The 22,466-nt window shown below is 45.5% G+C and overlaps 2 protein-coding genes across 4 annotated transcripts in view; both read right to left on the minus strand.

The window, feature by feature from the left end:
- TMEM248 (transmembrane protein 248) overlaps nt 1–5,081 on the minus strand; it is a 128,496-nt gene extending 123,415 nt beyond the window's left edge. Inside the window, exon 1 of the mRNA XM_084762573.1 lies at nt 5,078–5,081. The gene's annotated coding sequence lies outside the window, so the exon portion shown is untranslated. The remainder of the gene's footprint in view (nt 1–5,077) is intronic.
- TPST1 (tyrosylprotein sulfotransferase 1) overlaps nt 1–22,466 on the minus strand; it is a 65,440-nt gene that overhangs the window by 21,862 nt on the left and 21,112 nt on the right. For all 3 annotated transcript variants that reach the window (XM_084762569.1, XM_084762570.1, XM_084762568.1), the window contains exon 2: nt 16,527–17,472. In XM_084762569.1, the coding sequence (XP_084618695.1) occupies nt 16,527–17,371 (845 nt within the window). In that variant the 5' untranslated portion in view covers nt 17,372–17,472. The remainder of the gene's footprint in view (nt 1–16,526; nt 17,473–22,466) is intronic.

The raw sequence follows: 22,466 nt of genomic DNA on the forward strand, positions 1-22,466 counted from the left end.
CTTCAGTCTTAGAAAGTAGCCGACACGTAGTCTTGAGGTAGACCAAAGCTTTCGATTACCGTTCTACCAGCCCCTTCTCTCTGGAACCTTAAAACATGGCGCTTGACACACTGGTGTGCTTCAAACCCCACAGCCCATCGTGGTAAGGCAAGGTATCTGGGAATCAGCCAGCAGCCTCATCAGTCATGACAGTCCAGCCTCTGTGCCCTTCTCAGCACCCACTTTGACAGCTGCTCAAGAAATGGGGTCCATGTTGAGGTTCCAAATGACTGTGTTGAGCAGCTGAACACCACAGCCAGGCTGCCTGTCAAGCCGCAGCTCAATTACAATATGTGGTAACTACTGCCCGAACTCAAATCCTCCGAATTAAAGCACAAGTGTTGAAGTGGACGATGGTTTTCAATTGTGTGCATAGGACCCATGAGAGCTGAGCCAGTAAAGGCACTTGTCACTTCAGTTCCATCCCCAGAACCTACACCGTAGATGAAAACCAACTTCCACAGTTGTCCTCTGACTTCCACACACAAGCATAGTGTCATACACACACACACACACACACACGCTCAATCAATAAGTATAACTTTATGAATTTTAACAAGCATTTTTTAATGTATATACAACAGATATCTAGGTGTTGTGGGACTGGAGACACGCTCAGTAGTTAAGAGCACTGGCTGCTCTTAAAGGGGACCAGAGTTCAGGTCCCTGCACCCACACCAGGTGACTCACAACTGCATGTCACTCCAGCTCCAGATGATCCGACACCCTCCTCTGCCCTGGTTGGGCACCCACAGAGAACATGGGTGTACACACAGACATACACACATGCATAGATAAAACACCTTTGAAACTGTGTAATACTGGGGGCTGGGGTGATGCTCCGTAGTTAACAGCCCTTGTTCTTGCAGAGGCCTCGAATTCGGTACCCAAACCCCAGTACCCAAACGGCAGCTCCCAACCATCCGTAGCTCCAGTTCCGGCTGATGCCCTCTTCTGACCTGCACCAGCACCAGGCCCGCACGTGACGCACATACATGCACGGAGGCAAAACCCATACAACACAGAACGAAATATATAAATCCAAAAATTAAGAAGTGCTATGCACAGATGACATACATAACATAATTGCTTACACAGCTGGGCACGTGCACACAAAGAATCAGGCACAAATGCAAACAAACAGAGCTGTGGGATCTGAAGTTTCACTGCTAATATATGAAAACGATATCAAAATTAGCCTAAAAAAAAAAAAGATACAAGGCACAGCAAGCTGATAAATCTAGGCGCTGAAGACCAACAGCTGCAAACATCAGGGGAGAGAGAACCGCGTGCCGATGACCAGCACTGCCAAATCAGGCTGTGGGCCTGCTTGAGCCTCTAGACCGAGCGGCCAACTGGTGTATAGTACAGTACTGAGAAGAACGAGTGGGAGAAACAGCATGCTACAGACAACATTGCAGACTATTAATCCTGGACCCTTCACAAATAAAGTATGTGGTTAAAAAAAAAAAGGTGGCTGGAGAGATGGCGCCAAAGCCAACAGTGCTTGCCCTGCAGGAGATGCACGCTCCGTTTCCAGCACCCCTATCAGGCGGCTCTAGGGCAGTGGTTCTCAACCTTCCTAACGCTACAATCCCTTAATACAGTTCCTCATGTTGTGCTGACCCCCAACCACAAAATTATTTTCATAATTGTAATCTTGCTATGCCATGAACCATAATCTAAACACCTAATATGTTGATGTCTTAGGCCACCCCTGTGGAAGGGTCAGTCAACCCCAAAGGGGCTGAAAACCACCTCGGGAGCTGACAACCTTTCCTGGTCTCCACAGGCCTACACAGACAGACACATACAAATACATAAAAATTAAAACACCTGGGCTGGAGAGATGGCTCAGAGGTTAAGAACACTGTTCTTCTGAATGTCATGAGTTCAATCCCCAGCAACCACATGGTGGCTCACAGCCATCTATAATGAGATCTGGTGCCCTCTTCTGGTGTGCAGGTGTGCATTTGGGCAGAACACTGTATACATAATAAATAAACCTTAAAAAAACAATTAAAACATCCAGCACTCGGGAAGCAGAGGCAGGTGGATCCTCATGAGTTTGAGACTGGCTAGGTCTAATTCCAGGTCAGCCAAGGCTACACAGTGTGACCCTCTCAAAAATGCAATATAATCTTAAATATGTGTGGGGAAAGAGGGGCTGGATAGATGGCTCAGCAGTTAAGAGTGCTTCTTGCTCCTGCAGAGTGCCCAGTCCCCAGCACCCACCGGAGGCAGCTCCTCAGTCTGTATGCCCAGCTCCAGCGGAATCAATGGCCTCCTCTGGCCTCCAAGGAGCAGAGCGCCAGCACACATGTGAAATGCTCACTCACCAAGACACAGACACGCAGACATATGGAGCCATAAAGTAAAAACATGTATATCTTTAAAATGTGTGGCAAAGAAAAGACTGGGGCACTTGTAGATTAAACGGTAACGTCAGACATGTCGAGTGATTCCTGTGTTGTTTCTGAGACAGGGCATCAGAAGCAGGCCAGCCAGGCCACAGCTCCTTTTCTCATCGCTGCCTTTCCGTTCTTTTCTTCACTAAGCCTCTAGCACATGGTTTTCTTATTTTATTTATAGATTTTATCTTGCTTTGGTCTTTGTCTGTTTTGTCCGCTTGTCCACTCAAATGTCACCAGGCCTTTCCTGACAATTCCTTCAGCCCAGTTTGCCACAAGTGTCCACCCCTCTGCTTTATTGCTTGTTACACAGGGTCTATCACCACCTCACAAAACACACATTTAACTTATATAATAGGATGGCTTCTCAATGCTAATGAGATTCTGGGGTGGGGGTGGGGTTTGCTGGGTCTGTCTCATTAGCTACTGTCACACCTCGTGGAGAACACTACCTAGCATGCACTAGGGTGTGCAATAAAACCACAGAAAATAAAAAATAACTGTTAAATTTGAGGTCTTTTGTAAAAGTAACTTATTCTCCTGGCTCGATTATTGTCTCAGAGGCTTACTGCATCCGTCTGCTAACCTAGGCCTAGTCCTGGAAGCTTCCAGCCTCCATACAATCTAACCTAGGCCTAGAATGTTTTCAGCCTCTGAGACTCACTGCTTAGCAAGCTCACCCTTACTTGTTCTTACTGAGCTCTGGGCTGGCTGGTTCAACTCAGCTGTTCTGGCTCAAACTCTTCTCCCAGCTGACTTATTTAATCTGGTTTCTCTCTCAGCTCAGAATCGCTCTGCTTGACCTCAAACTAACTCAGCAATCTGCTCTAACCTTCTGGCTTCTTCTCATTTTCTGGCTCATTCCATCTTCACCTGAATTCTCTCTCTCTCTCTTTCTCCAACCCATCTCTCTATTACTGTCCTGGTAAAACTTCTGTCTGTAAATCTGCCTCTTTTTTCTTTCTTTCTTTCTTTCTTTGGAGACAGGATTTCTCTGTGTAGCCCTGGCTGTCCTAGACTCACTTTGTAGACCAGGCGTAAAACTGCCTCTTAAGTGGCTTTCCTTTCCTCTAGAGGTCAGTTTATCCTGTCAAACCTTCTCTGATTTGTCACCTTTTCTGCCACTCAATCAGACATCATTTCCAAATGGGGGTGGGTCTTCCCCCATCAATCAGGACAATGTTCAGGAGAGACACCCTCTCAGGTGAGTCTAATTTGTGGCAAGCTGCTATTAAACCCACACACAACACATCCCTGGGATTGGAGTTACAGACTGTTGTGAATGGCTCGAAGAGGGTGCTGGGAGTGAAATTTGGGTCCTCTGCAAAAGCAGTGCTCGCTCTTAACCTCTGACCTGTTTTTTCCACCCCTTCCCTGGTTTTGTTTGCTTTTGAGCTGGGATCTCACGCATCCCAGAGAGCTGGGTAGTTTTATGTCAATTTGATATAAAGTCATTTGAGAGGAGGGAGCTTCAATTAACAAAAGTAAGATGTGCTGAAATGCCCCTGTTAAAATGCTGTGGGGCATTTTCTCCATTAGTGATTGATGAGGGAGGACCCAGCCCATTGTAGTCCTGGGTTCTATATAAGAAAGCAGGCTGAGCAAGGCATGGGAAGCAAGGCAGCAAGCAGCACCCCTCCGTGGCCTCTGCATCAGCTCTGCTGTTAGGAGACAGTTTCCTGGGTCTAGCCGCCACAGGAATACATTCCATCTTGCTAGCAGGGTCAAAACCAAATTCATGTTCCCAGGCCCTGGAACCCAACTCCTATCCCGCCTTCCGTGTTTCATGTTTGCCCGTTAACCAGTAAGGGGCATACAGAGGGAAGTGATGTTATCCTGTGGTCTAAGCTAAGGCACACAAGGCATAAATGTGCTGCCAGTCTTGACTTAATTCACTGCATGCAGCTTGCCCACCCCTTTGTTCCCTTATCATCTGAAATTCCAGTCAGAGTCCAGGAGGGGACATGAGTGCAAAGAGCTGAGTCGAGGGTCCTGACACCAGGTGACCTGGAAAGGCCCGGCTACCCAAGGTTACTTCCTTGCTCAACCCCTTGTGACAATGCAACAACCCACCCTGCTCCCCATCACTTTGTGTTCCCATCCTTTAAAAATGTTGTACAGGGAACCGGACAGTGATGGCGCGTGCACGCCTTTAATTTTAGCACTCGGGAGGCAGAGGCAGAGGCAGGTGGATCTTTGGGAGTTTGAGGCCAGCCTGGTCTACAAAGCAAGTCCAGGACATCCAAGGATACACAGAGAAACCCTGTCTCAAAAAACCAAAAAAAAAAAAAAAAAAAAATGTTGTACAGGGCTGGAGAGATGCCTCAGCAGTTAAGAGCACTATTGGCTCTTCCGAAGGTCCCCAGTTCAATTCCTAGCAATCACATGGTGGCTTATGAGCATCTGTAATGATATCCAGTGCCTTCCTGTGGCGGGCAGGTACACATGTGGGCAAAATACTGTATAAATAATAAATAAATCTTAAAAAAGTATTGTACAATCTCCCTTCGGGGATGTGGCTCAGATCCCAAACTGACCACCTCCCTGTACTCAAAGAAAACAAAGCTTGCTTTTTAAGCTTCTGTCTCTGAAGTGAGTTTTCCCGGCCTCCACCCCGAACCCAACACTGACCGCCCCCAAATTTCTGCCCTGTCTGAATTTCTGCCCTGACCTCCTCCAATGAGAAACAGATCTGGAAGTTTAAGCAGGATAAACTTTCCCTCCCCAACTTGCTTTTGGTCACGATATTTCATCACAGCAATAGAACCCTACCTAAGACAGTCTCTAACTCTCCCTGGAGCAGTCAGTCCCCGGTCTTTACCTCCTGATCTACCTCCAAAGTGCGGGGATTGCAGGCGTCAGCCACAGCGCCTCTCTCTTATGACCTAAAAGGCTTTCTGTAACATTAGACTATCTGTTCTCTAGTGGCTGGAAATAATCCAGTTGTGATCACCTCATATATGTCATCACCTTTAAGTCCCTTGATGCTAATCAGTTTAAGCTCAATATCCATCTTGTAGTGTCAATGATTAATTGTCTATAGAATGAAATTAGTGAACAATGCATTTTGATGACTGCTTTGAATATTTTATGAGTATTTCTCATCTATTGAATAAAAGAAACTGGACAATTGGCTTTTTTCTCTCTCTTAGAAACAATGAGCATTTCTCGGTAACATAAGAATAAGGAGAAAAGGGGGCCTCCTTTGGTCACCCCTTCAGCTCCCCCACATGCTGGTCATGGCCTTTACTCTTCTGTGTGGGGATAAAGTGCCTCTGGTGTAGTTCACCCCTGGTTGTCTCATTTTCTCTGTGGAACAACGTCTCTCTGTGTGGCCGGCCAGCCCTGCATTCTTTGCAAACAACAGATACGCTTTCTTTTTTTTTTAATGGCCTAATGTGGTTGTAAAAACACTGCATCCCGGTTCTCAAACGTTCCCTCACCAATGCACTCTGCTTTGGCCCTCCAGCAGGAAGTAACAAAAAAGTTTGGTCAAATCCTGCTTACAATTATGCTGAGCCTGTTCTGGACTTCAAGGATAACACAAGGGGCCAAGTGCTTAAACACTAGCTAACGTTCAATGTTAACTGTCTTTTTCTCCCCACCCCACCCCCAGTTGCTGTAATAAAACACCATGACTAAAAGTAACTTGGGAAGGAAAAGAAATTATTTGGCTAGCCGGGCATGGTGGCGCACACCTTTAATCCCAGCACTCGGGAGGCAGAGGCAGGCGGATTGCTGTGAGTTCGAGGCCAGCCTGGTCTACAAAGTGAGTCCAGGACAGCCAAGGCTACACAGAGAGACCCTGTCTTGAAAAAAAAATTATTTGGCTTACACTTCCCAATCACAGTCCATCCTCAGAGAAGTCAGGGTAGGAACGAAAACAGGGCAGGACCCTAGAGGAGGTATGGCCTGCAGCAGAGACCATAGAGGGCCGCTGTTTGCTGGGATGCTCTCTCCATGGCTTGCTCTCTTACATAACTGCACAGTTTAAGACTTGATTCTATTTTACATGCGTGAGTGTTTCCGCCTGCATGTAGGCTTGCAGTGCCTGCTGTATCCAGAACAGAGTGTCAGATTCTCTGTAACCAGTTACATGTTGTTATCAGAGGCTTGGAGTGCTGAGATGCGAACCCACGTCCCCTGCAAGACAGCAAGTGCTCTTAACTGCCGAGCCTTCTCTCCAGCCCCATAGATGTTCAGAGCTTGTGATTTATTTCTACATTTCTGAAAACCTTGATTCTTACAGGTCTGGCTGTTTTTAATGTGGGTCGTGTATGGACGCATTGCTCTATGGACGAAGAGAATTCCACGGCTCTTACCTGCACCATGTTTTTTTCTGATGGCACCCTAAAGCAGCAAAATATTTTATTTTTAATTATTATTTGCTTTTTTAGAGTGAGTGTGTGTGTTGCACACATAGAGATCAAAGAACAACTTTTGAGGAGTCATTTTCTTCTACCATATGGGACCCAGGATCAATTCCAACTCCGGTCACTAGTCTTGAAGGCAAGCCTGACTTTTAGCCACTTTCCCAGGAGAACAGGTTCAAAATAAGTTTCATTATATTCATTTTTTAGAGATAGTCACGCACCGATAAGTACAGTGGTTAAGAGGACTTGTAAGAATTGGTCCTCTCCTTACTCCTTATGGGTACCAGAAGCAAACATGGGTCATCAGGATTGGAGGAAAGCGCCCTTATCTGTTGAGCTAACTCACTGGTCCCCAGAAAACATTTTAAGATTGATTAATTTTTTAAAAATTTGTATTATTAATATGTGTACAGTGCTCTGACTGCACATACACCTGAAGGCCAGAAGAGGGCAACAGATCACATTATAGGTGGTTGTGAGCCACCATGTGGTTGCTGGGAATTGAACTCAGGGCCTCTGGAAGAGCAGTCAGTGCTCTTAACCTCTGAGTCATCTTTTCAGCCCAAGATTGATTAATTTTATGTTATATATATGAATGTTTTGCCTACATGCATGTACGTACACCATGTGTATGCCTGATATGCACAGAAGCCAGAAGAGAACTTTGGGATCCCCCTGGAATTGGAATTGCATACTGTTGTAAGCCATCCTGAGAGTGCTGGGAATTGAACCTGGGTCCTCTGCAAGAGCATCAAGTGCTCTCAGCTGATGAGCCACCTCTCCAGCCTCATTTCCTTTTATTTTGAAGACACATCATTGCATGTGTGTGTCTGGGTGTATGCATATGTACTACATGTATGCAGCTGTCGTTGGAGGCAGAAGAGAGCATCAGAGCCCTGGAAACTAGAGTTACACATAAGTGTGTGTCATTCAGCGTGGGTGCTAGGAACTGAACTTGAGTTCTCTGCAAGAGCAGCAAGTGTTCTTTAACCCCCGAACCATCATTTCAGTGCCCAGCAAAACATCTGAGACCGTCTGAAGATGCCCCCTTCCCCCATTCCTATTAAGTCAATGTATCAAGTACTTACTGCAAATTTACAATGTCGTAAAGCTAACAGAAAACTATGACAGGCAAAGTGACAAATGATACTGGATTCCAAATGGAACTGCGGTGACTGTGACACTGGCATAACATCCAGAAGCTGTGACTAAGTACCCAAGATGGCTGAGATGCAATTGTCTAGAGAAAAATAGCCTAAGGTTTTCTTCGGCTCTACATACTAGGAACACATACCGAAAAGTAACATAATTGTGTTACAGAGACAGAGCAGAAAATTGAGCACTCAGGATAGGAACCTTACCACTACAAAACCCAGAATGTATTAACACGTGATAGGAAGAGGAGGAGATGGGGCTGGTGACATTTGCTGAAATCCCAAAAGTCTGTAAACAGAAGTAGGAGGATCAGGAATTCAAGGCCGCCCTTGCCTACCATGATGGCTTATTCTTGCTTGTCACCTTGACTGCATCTGGAATGAACCACAGTCCAGAAATGGAGGGCACACCTGTGAGAAATCTTTTGCTTAGTTTCAAGTGGGTGAATCCACTTCTAGTCTGGACCTTTGGGGGAGGCATGAAGACACACGCCTTGGATCAGGATCTTGGGGTGGGAAGACACGTCTTTAATCTGGACCATACCTTCTGCTGGAAGTCTGTGTAAGGGTATAGAAGGAAGCTTCCCTCTTTCCTGCTTGCCCTCGCCTTGCTAGCGCATCATTCCTTCACTGGCATTGAAGCCGACTTCTTCAGGGCTTCAGTACACACTGAAGACCTCAGCACATACTAAAGACCAAGTGAGGCATCCGGCCTGGAACAACGTCTAGATTCCTGGACTTTCCATTCACGGCCAGTCATTGGTGGATAAGCTAGACTGCAGCCTGTAAGTCATTCTAATAAATCCCCTTTTCATATAGAGATTCATTCTGTAATTCTTCTCTATAGAGAATCCTGACTTGATACAATTATATAGGGAATTCAAGGCTAGTCTGGGCTACATGCTACATGTCCCACCATGAAGCTGGGTCATAAAAGAAATGGAGTAGAAACTCCAATGTAAGGAGAGCGGCAGGAGCTTTCAGGACACAGACAAAACTGAACACGGGGATGCTGGAGCTGTGACAAGGGGAGAGAAGCATCCACAACAGTGCAAGGCGAGTTGGTCCAGGCCTTGTATGGAAAGGGCACAGGGTCTGTTCCTGCCATGCAGGTGGGGAAACTCTATCGGCAGACAGTGTTCAGAAGGCCTTACTCACAGAAAGGATAGACTAAGCTGGTCTCTGACTCACCAAACAAAATTCTAAACGTTCAAACCGGCCAAGTAATGCAACTGAACGCCAGAACAAAGCTTAATATTTATAAAGTATTTATAGGAACTACAAAAATATCCAAGACCCAAAATAGTAATGTTCACAATGTCCGGCAGAAACATAAAAATGAAGAAAATAACAAAACAAAACAGACAGATTTAGAATTAAAAAATACATTTAAGCTGGGCGGTGGAGGCACAAACCTTTGATCCCAGCACTCAGGTGGCAGGGACAGGCAGAGCTCTGCGTTCCAGGCCAGCCTGGTCTACAGAGTGAGAGAGTTCCAGGCCAGCCAAGGACACACAGAGAAACCTTGTCTCAAAAAAAATGGAGAAGGAGAAGGAGAAGGAGAAGGAGAAGGAGAAGGAGAAGGAGAAGGAGAAGGAGAAGAAAAGGAGGAGGAGGAAGAGAAGGGAGCGGGAGGGGGAGGAAAGAAACCCATTTAAAAGCTATTTCATATTCAAGCAGCGACATCAAATTTTGGTGAATTGTTTTGGGATTGGTGTTTGTTTGTTTGTTTGTAGTTTTTGGTTTGTTTGGGACTGGATCTCGGTTGGCTTGCCTGGAACTCACTGTGTAGACCAAGCTGGCTTCTAACTCATAGAGATCCACCTGCCTCTGCTTCCTGAGTTCTTAGACTCAAGGTATATGATGTCATGCCCAGCTTCAAATCAAAATTTGAAAGATAAGTATTATGTATTGGTTTAAAAAACAAAGAGAAAAAACAAAACAAACAAACAAAAAAGCCCAAACAAACAGGAGGGCTGGAGAGATGGCTCAGCAGTTAAGAGCACTGTCTGCTTTTCCAGAGGTCCTGTGTTCAATTCCCAGCACCCACATGGTGGTTCACAACCGTCTATAAAGTGATCTGATGCATTCTTCTGGCGTGCAGGTGTACATGCAGACAGAGCACTCATATGCATAAAAATAAGTAAATATTAAAAAAAAAACGAACAGGATTAGTAAGTAGAGGGGTATGTTGCAATAGAAAGATGAATGAGGGGTCGGACGTGCTTAAGAGTATTTTGTTCTTGTGAAGAGCCCAAGCCTGGCTAACAGCACCCAAGTTGGCCGGCTCACCCCCCACCTACCATCACCCCCACCCCCATCCCTCCAGACAATCTGGCATCCTCTTTTGGTTTCTACTGGCACTGCAGCCATGTTGCACACAAATAAATCTTTTTTTAAAAGATGCAGCTTCATAATGAAACAGTAAGATCACAAGTAAACACAGAGAGAAAGGGAGAGAGAGAGAGAGAGAGAGAGAGCGCAATCGATTGCTCGTTCCCAAATGCTTCTGTCACTATTACTCACTGAGAAATTAGTCAATATGAGGGTTATAACATGAAACCTCCAAAACCGTGAATGGAGGAAACCTGTTTGCTTTACAAACTAACTCGTCTCAGGTATTTCATGATGATACCAAAAAGCAGGGAACTTACACCCTTCACGGAAATCAACTCAAAGCAGAACACAAATGCAACATGCAAACTATAAACTTCAGACTAGCATTGAATTTGGGACAGAACGTCCACTCAACCCTGGGTATGGCTTTATGCTTTTGCTATAAAAACAAAGGCACCAATCATAAAAAATAAAATTGAGGGCCACAAGTAGTGGCGCACGCCTTTAATCCCAGCACTCGGGAGGCAGAGGCAGGCGGATCCCTGTGAGTTCGAGGCCAGCCTGGTCTACAAAGCGAGTTCACGACAGCCAAGGCTACACAGAGAAACCCTGTCTCAAAACAAAAATAAGTAAATAAATAAAACTGAGCTGGATGTCACTAAAATTAAAAGCTTCGGTTCTGCAAAAATATACCTGCAAGAGACTGAGAAACCAGGACCAGTAGACAATATTTGACTGAACCATGTATGATAAAGGACTGTTTCCTAAAATACACATGAAGATGAGGCCATGATGACTCAAATTTGCAAGACACAGCTCATCACTGTGGAGAGCAGCAGTCACACCTACAGCCACGAGCAGGAAGCAGTGAGTTACTGCACGCTCCCTCTCGCCTCTTCATTGGGTCCTGGACCCCCACTCACAAAACACAGCTGCCCACACACTTCAGAAAATCCCCCATAGCCTGCCCACAGACTCATGCAATCTAAACAGAATCTCTCTTAAGATTTCCCTTCCCCGGCTGGGCACGGGGGTGCATGCCTGTAATCCCAGCACTCGGGAGGCAGAGGCAGGTGGGTCTCTGTAAATTCCAGCCAGCCTGGTCTACAAAGTGAGTCCAGGCCAGCCAAGGCTGCATAGAGAAACTCTGTCTTAGAGGGAAAAAAAGATTTCCCTTCCCAGGTGATTCTACACTGTGTCAACTTGACAAATAAAACTAATCATCACAGCGGGTAACAAACAATACAATATAGCTGCCTGGGAAGACAGTTTGGCAGTTTCTGACAAAACTGATTATATTTTTATGATCCAATAACCATGTTCCTTGGTGTTTATGCAAATGAATAAAAACTTATATCCACACCAAAAATATGCTTTATTCACAATTGCCAAGTCTCAGAAGCATCCAAGAAGCTCTTCAGCATATGAATAAATAAAACGGTGGTACATGTAGACATACGATATTATCCAATAATTTAAACATAAGCTATTAGGCCATGCAGAGAAGGAGGAGATGTAAATGCATATTACTAAATGGAATGTGCCAGTCTGAAGATGCTATGTACTTATGGTTCCAACTCTCTGGCAGTGTAGGAAAAACCAAACATTGGCTAATGTCAAATGTAATGTTAAAAAAAAAAAAAACCAAAAACCAGTGGCTAGGGCTGTTAGGACAGTGAAAGGACCATGCATGTTGGGGCTGGAGCAATGGCTGCATGGTTAAAAAAGCTTGTCAAAGACATGAGGATAAGTCGTAGAGGCTTTGCTTGACAAAGTTCCAGAGCCCTCCGACTGTCCAGCATGATCTCTAGAATCCAGAGCAGCTGTTGAGGCTTTCCTTGACAACGTTCCAAAGATCTCCGGCTGATCACCACTGCCCCCACATATTATGTATGGTCTAGGTGTAATGTTGTTTGGAAATCTGCTATTTCTCCTTAAGCTGTTTTTTCTCTTTATTTCTCAGTCCTAAGGAAAATCATACAGGGAAAACTTTTTCCCACAGAAAATGTTGAAAGAGGGCATCTGGCCAGAGGCTTGAGACAATGATAGAGCCTTGGCTCTGACTGTGAGCACCCAGGCAGAAACTGCATGTAAGGAAGTTAGGACCTAAATATAACAGTATCTAGCTAGATACTGTTACCTGTAGAAACGTTTCCTTAGCATCTGCTTTGAGAGCACTAGAAGGTGGGCTTGGAATGCCACGCTTCACAGATACTTTACAATAGAGGAGTTAGCCTAGGCTTGGGTAGCACACCTGCTGGTCTGGGACTGGAAGTGGGTCAAGTTTTTTCTTTAGAGAATGTCTAGTTCAAGCTATGTTGCTATGACCATCTTGTAAACACATTGGATTTAGCCAGGGAAATGTATGCCTAAACTTCCCTGAGTATCGTTTAAGACGTAATAAGCAGGTTGTGCTGACCATTGTCTGGAAAATAATTGATTTTTATTGTATGTTTTGTTGTAGGTTACAGAATTTTTTTTCTGTATGTCCTTGTTGCTCTGTTGACTTTTGATTGCCCTAGTGCTTGTAATGATGGGGGAAAAAAAAACCCTGTCATGTGCAATGAAAAAAATTTGAACTTCATTTCAATAAAATACTGGGGTTGGCCCATGGACACAGTTAGTTGGACAGCCAACAAGCAAGGGGAAGTAAGTAACAGATGTGAGAGAGAGAGATGAGAACAGCAGGAAGAGAGACAGAGAGAGAGGGGGAACAACAAGCAAGGAGGTAAAAGATGGCTAACAGCAAGATAGATGATAGATAGATAGATAGATAGATAGATAGATAGATAGATGGACGGACAGACGGACGGACGGACGGACAGACAGACAGACAGACAGACATGTAGGTAGGTAGGTAGGTGATAGACAGACAGGAAGCTAGTAAGCAAGCAGGGAGCAAGGAGACAGACAGTGGGTAACAGCAAGCAAGAGAGAGTTAGTTGGACAGACAGACAGCAAGGGAGACAGAGTCGGAGACAGATAGGAAAGTTCTCCTGGGCTTTCAGACCTCCAGCTTGTACCGCACATGCCGGAGGCTCCGAGCATTACTTTTTCCTCCCTTCCTCAACCTCTCCTCAACAACTAGTTCCTCTAGCTGGTTGATCAATCAATGGGTGGTTTCCCTTAGCCAGCCGTTCACCGCCTGCTCAGTTCTCCCTACCTCGGATCCACCTCTCTCCTATCCTGTTTGCCGTTCCTGCAGCTGGCCTTGGGGATGGGCAAAAGCTGACTCATACTGCAGAGGATCTGAGTTCGGTTCCCGTACCAGGCTGTGCTGCCCGGCACACAACTGCCCATCACTCCAGCTCTAGGAGATCTGAAGCCTTCACTGGCACCAGCATTGACATGACACGCACGCTCTCTCTCTCTCTCTCTCTCTCAAGTCATATTTTAAAAAAATTAAACAGCAACAACAAACCCAGTATAGCAACTACATGCACTACATGCACCACAATCGCCTTAAGCACTACTTCTTTAATCTCTACATCAGGAATCTAAGGGGCTAATCGCATTCTTACACTGGACCAGCATTGGAGTCTCTAGGCCAAAACACACACACACACACACACACACACACACACACACACACACACGGAATGAAACACAGCAGCCTTGGTTGTTAGGAGGAAGTGCTTTCTGGCCCCTCCTCAGACAACAAAAATCTATGCACATTAAAGGCCCAGATATAGAACGATACAATGTTTCCACAGAATGTATTCACAGCCTCTCATATACAACACCCAAAACAATTTAAATGCTATAGAATTAACGTTCATACTGTATGGTCAGAGAACAGTAACAGGAAGAGGTCTATGTGTTTAGTCTAGTTTTCCAATACATTCTGATCCATGGTTGGTTGGAACCCTACGTGCAGAGCCCCCCAGGACACAAGGTGTACACGCCTGTAATCTCAGCGCAGTGATCACCCTCAGCCACTCGGGGAGGCCGAGGAAAGTGTGCTCCTGAGACCTTGCCTTAAACACATGTAAAACCACTTAGTCTATTATCTGGGAAGGCAACAAACTCATATGGCAGCTAGAGCTGGAACTTCCTTTGAGTCAGTAAGAGTGACGTAGATGAGAAGTAATCACTTGTAAATAATCAGGAACTGAAAGGCGGGTAGGCAGAAGCACACAGCTGTTCCTCAAAGTTATGCACACGAAAAATCAGCATTTACAATTACAATCAGCTGCCAGGAGTCTGCAGCTGAACCACTCATGCTCAAGTTATAGATATCGAGAGAGAAAAATCCAGAAGGCATCCTTCTTTTGGTTGATTGGTTCATTCGTTTGTTTGTTTGTTTGTTTTTGCTTTTGTTTTTTGAGACAGGGTTTCTCTGTGTAGCCTTGGCTGTCCTGAACTCAATTTGTAGACCAGGCTGGCCTCGAACTCACAGAGATCCACCTGCGTCTGTCTCCCTGAGTGCAGGGATTACAGGGGTGCGCCACCACACCTGGCTTCAGAAGGCATCCTTAACAGAAGCAAGCTGGACCGAAAGGACAGGGCATGGATTTTCTTTTTCTCCCTAATGAAGCCAAGATGGAGGGTTTTTTTTGTTTTGTTTTGTTTTGTTTTTTGGGTTTTGGGTTTTTTTGAGACAGGGTTTCTCTGTGTAGCCTTGGCTGTCCTGGACTCACTGTGTAGAGACCAGGCTGGCCTTGAACTCACAGAGATCTGCCTGCTTCTGCCTCCCAAGTGCTGGGATTAAAGGTGTGCACCGCCACCACTACCACCACTGGCTGGAGTTTTATTAAAAACGTTTTAATATGCTGGGTGATGGTAGCACACGCCTTTAATCCCAGCACTCTGGGAGGCAGAGGCAGGTGGATCTCTGTGAGTTTGAGGCCAGCCTGGTCTACAGAGCGAGTTCCAGGATGGCCAGGGCTACACAGAGAAGCCCAGTCTCAAAAAACAAAAGTGAATACAGGCTGAGCACGATTAGAGGAGGAAGAGGAGCATTCAGAAAGAAAGGCCCACCCACGGAGCACGGCTGGGGGTGTCTACGGAATTGTTTAAATAGAAAACATATGAATAAAACTGAAATCTAGTTATAAGCAACTTACTTTCCTGAATTTAACAGCAACCCTCATTTGCAAAGCCTCGCAGCAGGGATGAAACAGGCTATCAGCGTCAGGACTGCTCGTTCAGGAAAAAAGCAGCAGTTACTGACACCTCACAAAATGCTCAAATCACCATCGTGTGCATGCTGACCTAACAGACTTCTTATATGAACTCCGCGCCCAAAGTTTAGAGTCTTTTGTTAAAACACAATGCATCCTTCACACGACCAGGGAAGCAAGGCATGTGGTTCGATCCCTTGGGAAAGCACAAGAGCCCGCTAGGGACAAGCTCTGGACTCTAGCTCTGGCTTTGCTCTTTCTGTGGCTTACCAAGCTCTCCCCTGTATGGGGCGATAACAATGCCTTGCCAGCCCTGCAACATTTTCTAAATTCAGCCTGCTGGTGTGACTCGGTAAAGGGCTTGCCTAGCATACATGAAGCCCCAGGTGTATCCCCAGCACTGCATAACCTGGGCCTGGTAGGTACACCAGACGGTAGAGGCAGGAGGACCAGAAGTTCAAAGTCATCCTCAGCTAACAAGTGAGGCTGAAGCTGGCCAGGTTCATATGAGAGCCTGTCTCAAAAAAACAGGGGAGGAGGGCAAGACAAGTAACTAAATAGTATAACTAAATATAATAAACTAAAAATAGCGAAATAAAAAAAGACCAAATTCACAAAGTGCTTACACACATGGTAGACCTACTTCCTGACATACCAAAAAATAAAAAAAAAGAAGTCAATTGTTCTTATTTGCAAAAGTACCTAGAAATCAGAAGCCACTCAATATGACTGATGGACAGCAAAGCCTGAGATCATTGAAAAAAGGTTTTCACTAAATGTAAATTGGGTTTGGACTAATCAAACAAACACAAACACACCCACACACATACCTATGAATAAATGGTATGCGTAAATAGTAAGACAGAAAATGAACAAACAAAAGAAACTTCACCAATGAAAAGCAAATACGAACATACACTTGTGTCTATCTTTTCTTTTCTGAGGCAAGGTCTCTGTGTGTGGCCCTGACTGGCATGTAACACTTCATAGACCTGGTTGGCCTTGAACAGCCACCGTGAGTGGCACGTGTCCATCTCTGCGTCAGTTGAACACAGGGTTAAAAAGGAAGAGAACACTGCGTTTACTCACTTTGACAGAGAGACTCCTCCGGCTTTCCCGATCATTTCTTCATGGTGCAAAACTGAATGGTTCCACGGAATATGGAGGAATTTTAAGAGTGTTCTCATCCACCGTTCGGGGTGTAAGACAAGCTGCTCATAGTGAACCAACATGCACTTTTTATACCCGACCTCCATACACTGGTTGTACATAGTTTCTATGGCCCGGTTCCACTTGGTCAGACAGTCCCGGTAGCTGTTCAGGTCAAAGCCAGCTATAGTAACTTTTCGAGAGATCATTGAATGCACTGATGCCCGGCCGTCTCGGACCATCAGGAGGAATTTGGCGTTGGGAAATAGCCTTGCAAGGTAAGTCAGGGATTTCAGGGCAAAAGGATCTTTGTTGCATAAGTAAGGTGCTGGTTCCCCATGCTTCACAATGACCTCCAGGAGGAAGGCCTGCATGGCGGAATCCAGCACCTCGTCCGTGACACCGGCCTCATCCAGGCGGATCTTCTCCTTACTGGACCTGGACCACATCTGCTTCAGGGCCAGGATTCGAGGGATGACCCTGGTCTCCTCGCCACAGCGGATGTCAGGATGTGCGTCCAGCATGGCCCTCATGAGCGTGGTTCCACTCCGAGGCACACCTCCGATGAATATTAAAGGCATATCCTTGTGATAGGTGACCGTTTTGTTGGCTTTGGTGTCCAGGCCAGTTCGCACAGTCGCCTTGGGGTTCTCCGGTCTGGCTGGCTGGCTCCGCTCCTCTATTCGGTGATGGCACTCCATGGCGTGCTGGCCCAGGTAAAACACGGTCACAGAACTAATCACCAGGCACGCCAGGAGCAAGTTCTGCTTCAGCTTTCCAACCATCTTGACGTGGTTATCTTCTTGCTAAACATATATTTCGCTCAAAATTATTGTCAGGAAATGTTCAGGCCATGGAGAGTCTACTTCAGTAAGGTGGGCAGCATCTGGTGGAAAAAAACGAAGATTGTCATTACATTACGACGGCTTACAAACTGGCCATTGACGGTTTTCACCAGAGAGCAGCTGAGACAATCTGGATGCATTACTATCCTAAGGGCCTGACATCCACAAATGTGAGAACGAGCCAGTCAAGCCCAGTGGTGCAGGCCTGTAGCCCAGCTACCCAAGAGGCTGAGGTAAGCCGGCTGCGTTAGGACCAGCCTACACTGCACAGTACTCTGGAGGCCAGCCTGGGCAACTTTACAAGATCTTGTCTCAAGATAAAAAGATGCCGGGAATACAGCTTAATGGCAGAGTGCTTGCCCAACATGAAGACCAGGTTCAACCTCTAGAAAAAAGCTCCAACCCCGCAAAAAAAAAAAAAAAAAAAAAAAAAGTTTATAATCAGAAACAGCTTTTTTTGATTTAACAAGTGTGAAGCTATGTACCTGGCTCACAGTGGGAAAACAAAACATTTTAAACAACAAATTTAGCAAATATTTAATACATTACAACATGTATTAAATGCTGGAGTCCAACCCAACGTAGATCACCGTGTTCTAATTGCTTCACCCTCCCCCATCACTAGCTCCATATTCTATAACAAAGACAAATTACCTACACGAGAGGCCAGAACACAACTTATATGTGCCTAACTGTCCTATGGATTTCAACTTGCAGCCCCACAGTCACTAAGCCAGCTCCTAAAACTCAATCTCCTAGCTACCACATCTCCCTCCCTGCCTCTGTGTGTGTGGGGGGTGGGATGGGGGGGTGAGATGTGTCCCCTAAACATATCCTACTAGCTCTGTTTCTCAGCAGGATGCTTATTAAAACAGTTTTTTTTTATTTTATTTATTTTTTGTTTTTCGAGACAGGGTTTCTCTGTGCAGCCTTGGCTGTCCTGGACTCACTTTGTAGACCAGGCTGGCCTCGAACTCACAGTGATCCGCCTGCCTCTGCCTACCAAGTGCTCGGATTAAAGGCATGCGCCACCACGCCGGCTTTTTATTTTTATTTTTAAAGATTTATTTATTTATTTATTTATTTATTTATTTATTTATATACAGTGTTCTGCTTGCATGTACACCTGCACACCAGAAGAGGGCACTGAAACAGTTTTTTTTTAAGTCTATCTGGAGAAATGCTTGGATATACATTCTGAGGGGCTGGGGAGATGGCTCAGCACTTGCTGTTCTTGCAAAGGGCCTGGGTCCCATTCCCAGCATCTACACGGTGGCTAATAATCATCTGTAACTCCAGCGCCAGGGGATCTGATGCCTTCTTCCCGCTTCGATGGGCGCCAGGAACACATATGGAATATACCCATACACACAGACAAAACACCCATACACATAAACCAAAAATAAATAAATCTTTTTTAAAAAAAGAAAGAAAGAAAGAAAGAAAAAGGACGATATTCTGAGAGTCAGGACTTCCAAGCCTGGCCTAGTAACAATGTAGCCACTTCCTCTCCCCAGCTCTGGTCAAGCGACAATGTAGCCAACCTCACCCTTCCCCCTACCCCCCAAACCAATTATAAAGCTTGATTAACAAGTAGGCCTTTCAGCGCTCTGGAAATCAGTCAAAGGAATAAAACCTAAGAACACTTACAACTGAAAACTTTAAAAGCTGGTCAGAACAGCGAGAGCCTGTAATTCTGCCATCTCCCAGCTCAGGAGGCACCATGGGCAGCATTTACCGCACTGGCAGCTTTTGCTCTGAAGAAGGGGGGGCTTGCTGAACCTGAGGTGGTGAGCAAGGCGCATGCGCAAGTGCACTGTCAAGCCGAGCAAGACGACAAGCGGCTCTAGCAGGCAGAGGCTGCTGGGGGCAACTCAGGCTGGTCCAGGAGAAGCTTGTATGGCTCAGATTTATAATGCCAGTACTTAAAAATATGAGCACAGAGAACGCTGGGAGTTTGGCCCTAGCCTGGGCTATATACTGAGCTCTAGTGCAGGCTGGACTAGTGCAATACCCCGTCTGAAAAAAATTAAAGAAGAATAAGGAGAAAAGGAAAAAGACAATGGGAAAAGCAAAAGGGAGTAGGAAAGGAAGGGAAGGCAAAGGAAAGAGGAAGATGTACAACAGCCTGAACCGACAGCTCCCTGCTCACCCCAGATCTACCGATGGAGCAGCGCACGGCTAAGCTGTCTAAGCCAAGCACTACTCAATCACTAGCTGACTTCTGGGCACTGAGCTCTAGGGACAGAGAGGCAGCCCCTGGAAACAATGCTTAGAAGGGAAAAACGATGACAAGAGCACATATACTTTTCCCAAAACAGGTATACTTTAAAGTCGTTCACAAAAGTACTAGACACTCACACACACACACACACACACACACACACACACACACACACACACACTGTACATCCACACAGGCAGGCTGACGGAGACAGAGAACAGACTGCAGAAGCAAGGACTAATTGCCAACAGCAATGTGGGACTTTGGGACTTTCTACCACAGATGAAAACTTTTTAACTGGGCTGTTGTCACAGTTGCACAACTATAAAATCTAATAAAATCATTGAATTGTATACTAACAATGGGTGAGTACTGTGGCATACAAATAACACCTCAACACAGCTGTTTTCTAAAAATGAATACATGACTAAAAAATATTTTCATAGCCTCAGAAGCTTTACCACCCAAGATCTGGCTTTTCTTTATTCATATATTATTCAATTTGATTTATCTGAGCGCATACTATTCTGTCAGGCACTGCACAAAACCTCAATCAAGAATCCTGAAGAATAGGTTGAGATTAAAAGATTGGCTTTTAATAAAGAAGACTACAAAGAAAAAGCATCAATTACAATAATTGGTAGCAATACAGCATTAAAAAGTCTTCATACCAAATGGTATCCATTATATAGAAGGCACACATAAGATGTTATCCCGGCATCCGATTTAAAAGGGAGTGTGTGGGAAGAAAAAACAATGGCAAGAAACCAAGGAACAGAAAACAGAGTTACGATCCAACCACAGGACAGTTACACTCTGGTTGATGAAATTAAGACTATATTATAAGGAGGAAGGGGCCTTCCCAAACTAAAAAGGGGAGTTTACAGAGCTGAGGGTTTGTTTATTTCACTCTAATGACAACAGACTCAGTGAGGACATAGCTTGACAGCTGTAAGCATGCAGAAAAATAATTCAGCAGGACATCAAATAAAAATACAAGAACTGCTGGACGTGGTAGTGTGCACCTGTAAATCCCAGCACTCGGGAGGCAGAGGCAAGGGGATCTTTGTGAGTTCGAGGCCAGCCTGGTCTACAAAAAGAGTCCAGGTCAGCAAGGCTACACAGAAAAACCCTGTCGGAAAACCAAACCAAACCAAAACAAAAAAACAAGAACCAAAGGGCCAAATAACCAGCTGGTGCCAGATATCTCAACTCAGTGTGTGTGTGTGTGTGTGTGTGTGTGTGTGTGTGTGTGTGTGTGTACACATATGTGATATGTGAGTGTGTGCTTGTATGTAGAGATCAGAGGTCAACCGTAGGTGTCATCTGTAGTAAAAATGTTGGTTTCTTTAAAAACCTAGTTATGAAAAAAAAAAAAACTAGTTATGTGAATGTTTTTGTTTTAATCCCAGGTGTGGGGTATGGGGCTTAAGTCTGTCCACAGCCATTAACTATGATTGCCCTGTGCTCTAGGAGGGGTGTGGTTTTTGCCAGCTGCAGATAGTTTAATTCTGGGGACTCTGGAGAGGGCATAAATGGGAGAGCCCCAAGAGGGCCTGTGGCGGCGGCTGCTCTCCCTCTGCTGCTGGTTGCTGCTGCTGTTGTGTTTGCTGTTAACTGGATTGCCAGATTGCTGGATATTCTATGAAGACTGGATTTGCCCCTACAAACCCAACACCCATCATCAGCAGGAAGTAGTCTAAACAGGTCTGTGCCCCCTCTCCCCTCTAACCTTCTTTCTCTCCTACCTAGTGTTGGGGGATGGGAAAGGATTAAGGTGGAATAAGAGTTGGAAGGGCGTTACCCAATAAAGTAGCCCCAAAAAAGTACACCTACAGTCATCCTTAGAAACAGCACCCACCTCCTTTGAGACAGTGATCCCACTGGCTGGAATTCACCTATGCCATGCTGGCAGGCCAGTGAGCCCTAAGGCCAGCCCGTCTCTACCTTTCCAGCCCTGGGGTTACAGGCATGCACCACCACATTCAGTGATTTTTTTTACACGGGTTCTGGGGATCAAATTCACATCCTTGAGCTTGCCAGGCAGGTACATTACTAAAGCCTTCCCTCGACTCAGCCCTCTAAAGCGGCACCATGGCCAAGTTTGAAGAGTGAGCGGGAGTTAGACAGTGTGACGTGAAGTGCACGCCCAGCACAGGAACCCATGCTGAGAAGGCGTTTGAAAGCTGTCAAGAAGTCAAGAAAAAGCCAATGTAGTTACAAGGTAAGGAGCAAGAGGGCAAGCACTGAAGAGCTGAAGCCACTCAGGGGCTGGGCTGCACACCTCACAGCGCAAGCCAGGGATGTGGAATTGTGCCACATAATTAAATGTGACTGACTTTTTAAAAAAAACACTTTTAAGCAAGAAGTTCCTTGATCAAATTTAGGTTTATAAAAATCTCACTCTAGGCCAAACAGCCCTGACAAAGAATAGAGAAGTAGGACTTATAGTTTAAAGTTTCAGAACTATAAAGATATCAGAATGATGTCAACCTAAAATGACTAACAGGAAGATAGACTGTCCAAAGCAAGAAGGCTGCAGCCCAGCATTCGTGTGCCATGACAGAGGACATTCAGGGGGGACTTTTTAAAGAGAGAGAGCTGGGGAGCTTGCACCACATTTGCACCCTCAGAATCTATGTTACGGTAGGGAGTGGGGCGGGGAGACAGCTAAGCAGGTGAAGGCACCTGCCGTGCAAGCCTCAAAGCCACAGAGGAACTGACTGACTTCCAATGTTCTCTTTGACCTTCATATACGCTTGTTTGTATAATATACACATGTGCACACATGCGCACGCACACACACACGCA

The sequence above is a fragment of the Acomys minous genome (genome assembly GCF_964271855.1).
Source record: "Acomys minous genome assembly, chromosome: 16".
NCBI classification, from domain to species: Eukaryota; Metazoa; Chordata; class Mammalia; order Rodentia; family Muridae; genus Acomys; species Acomys minous.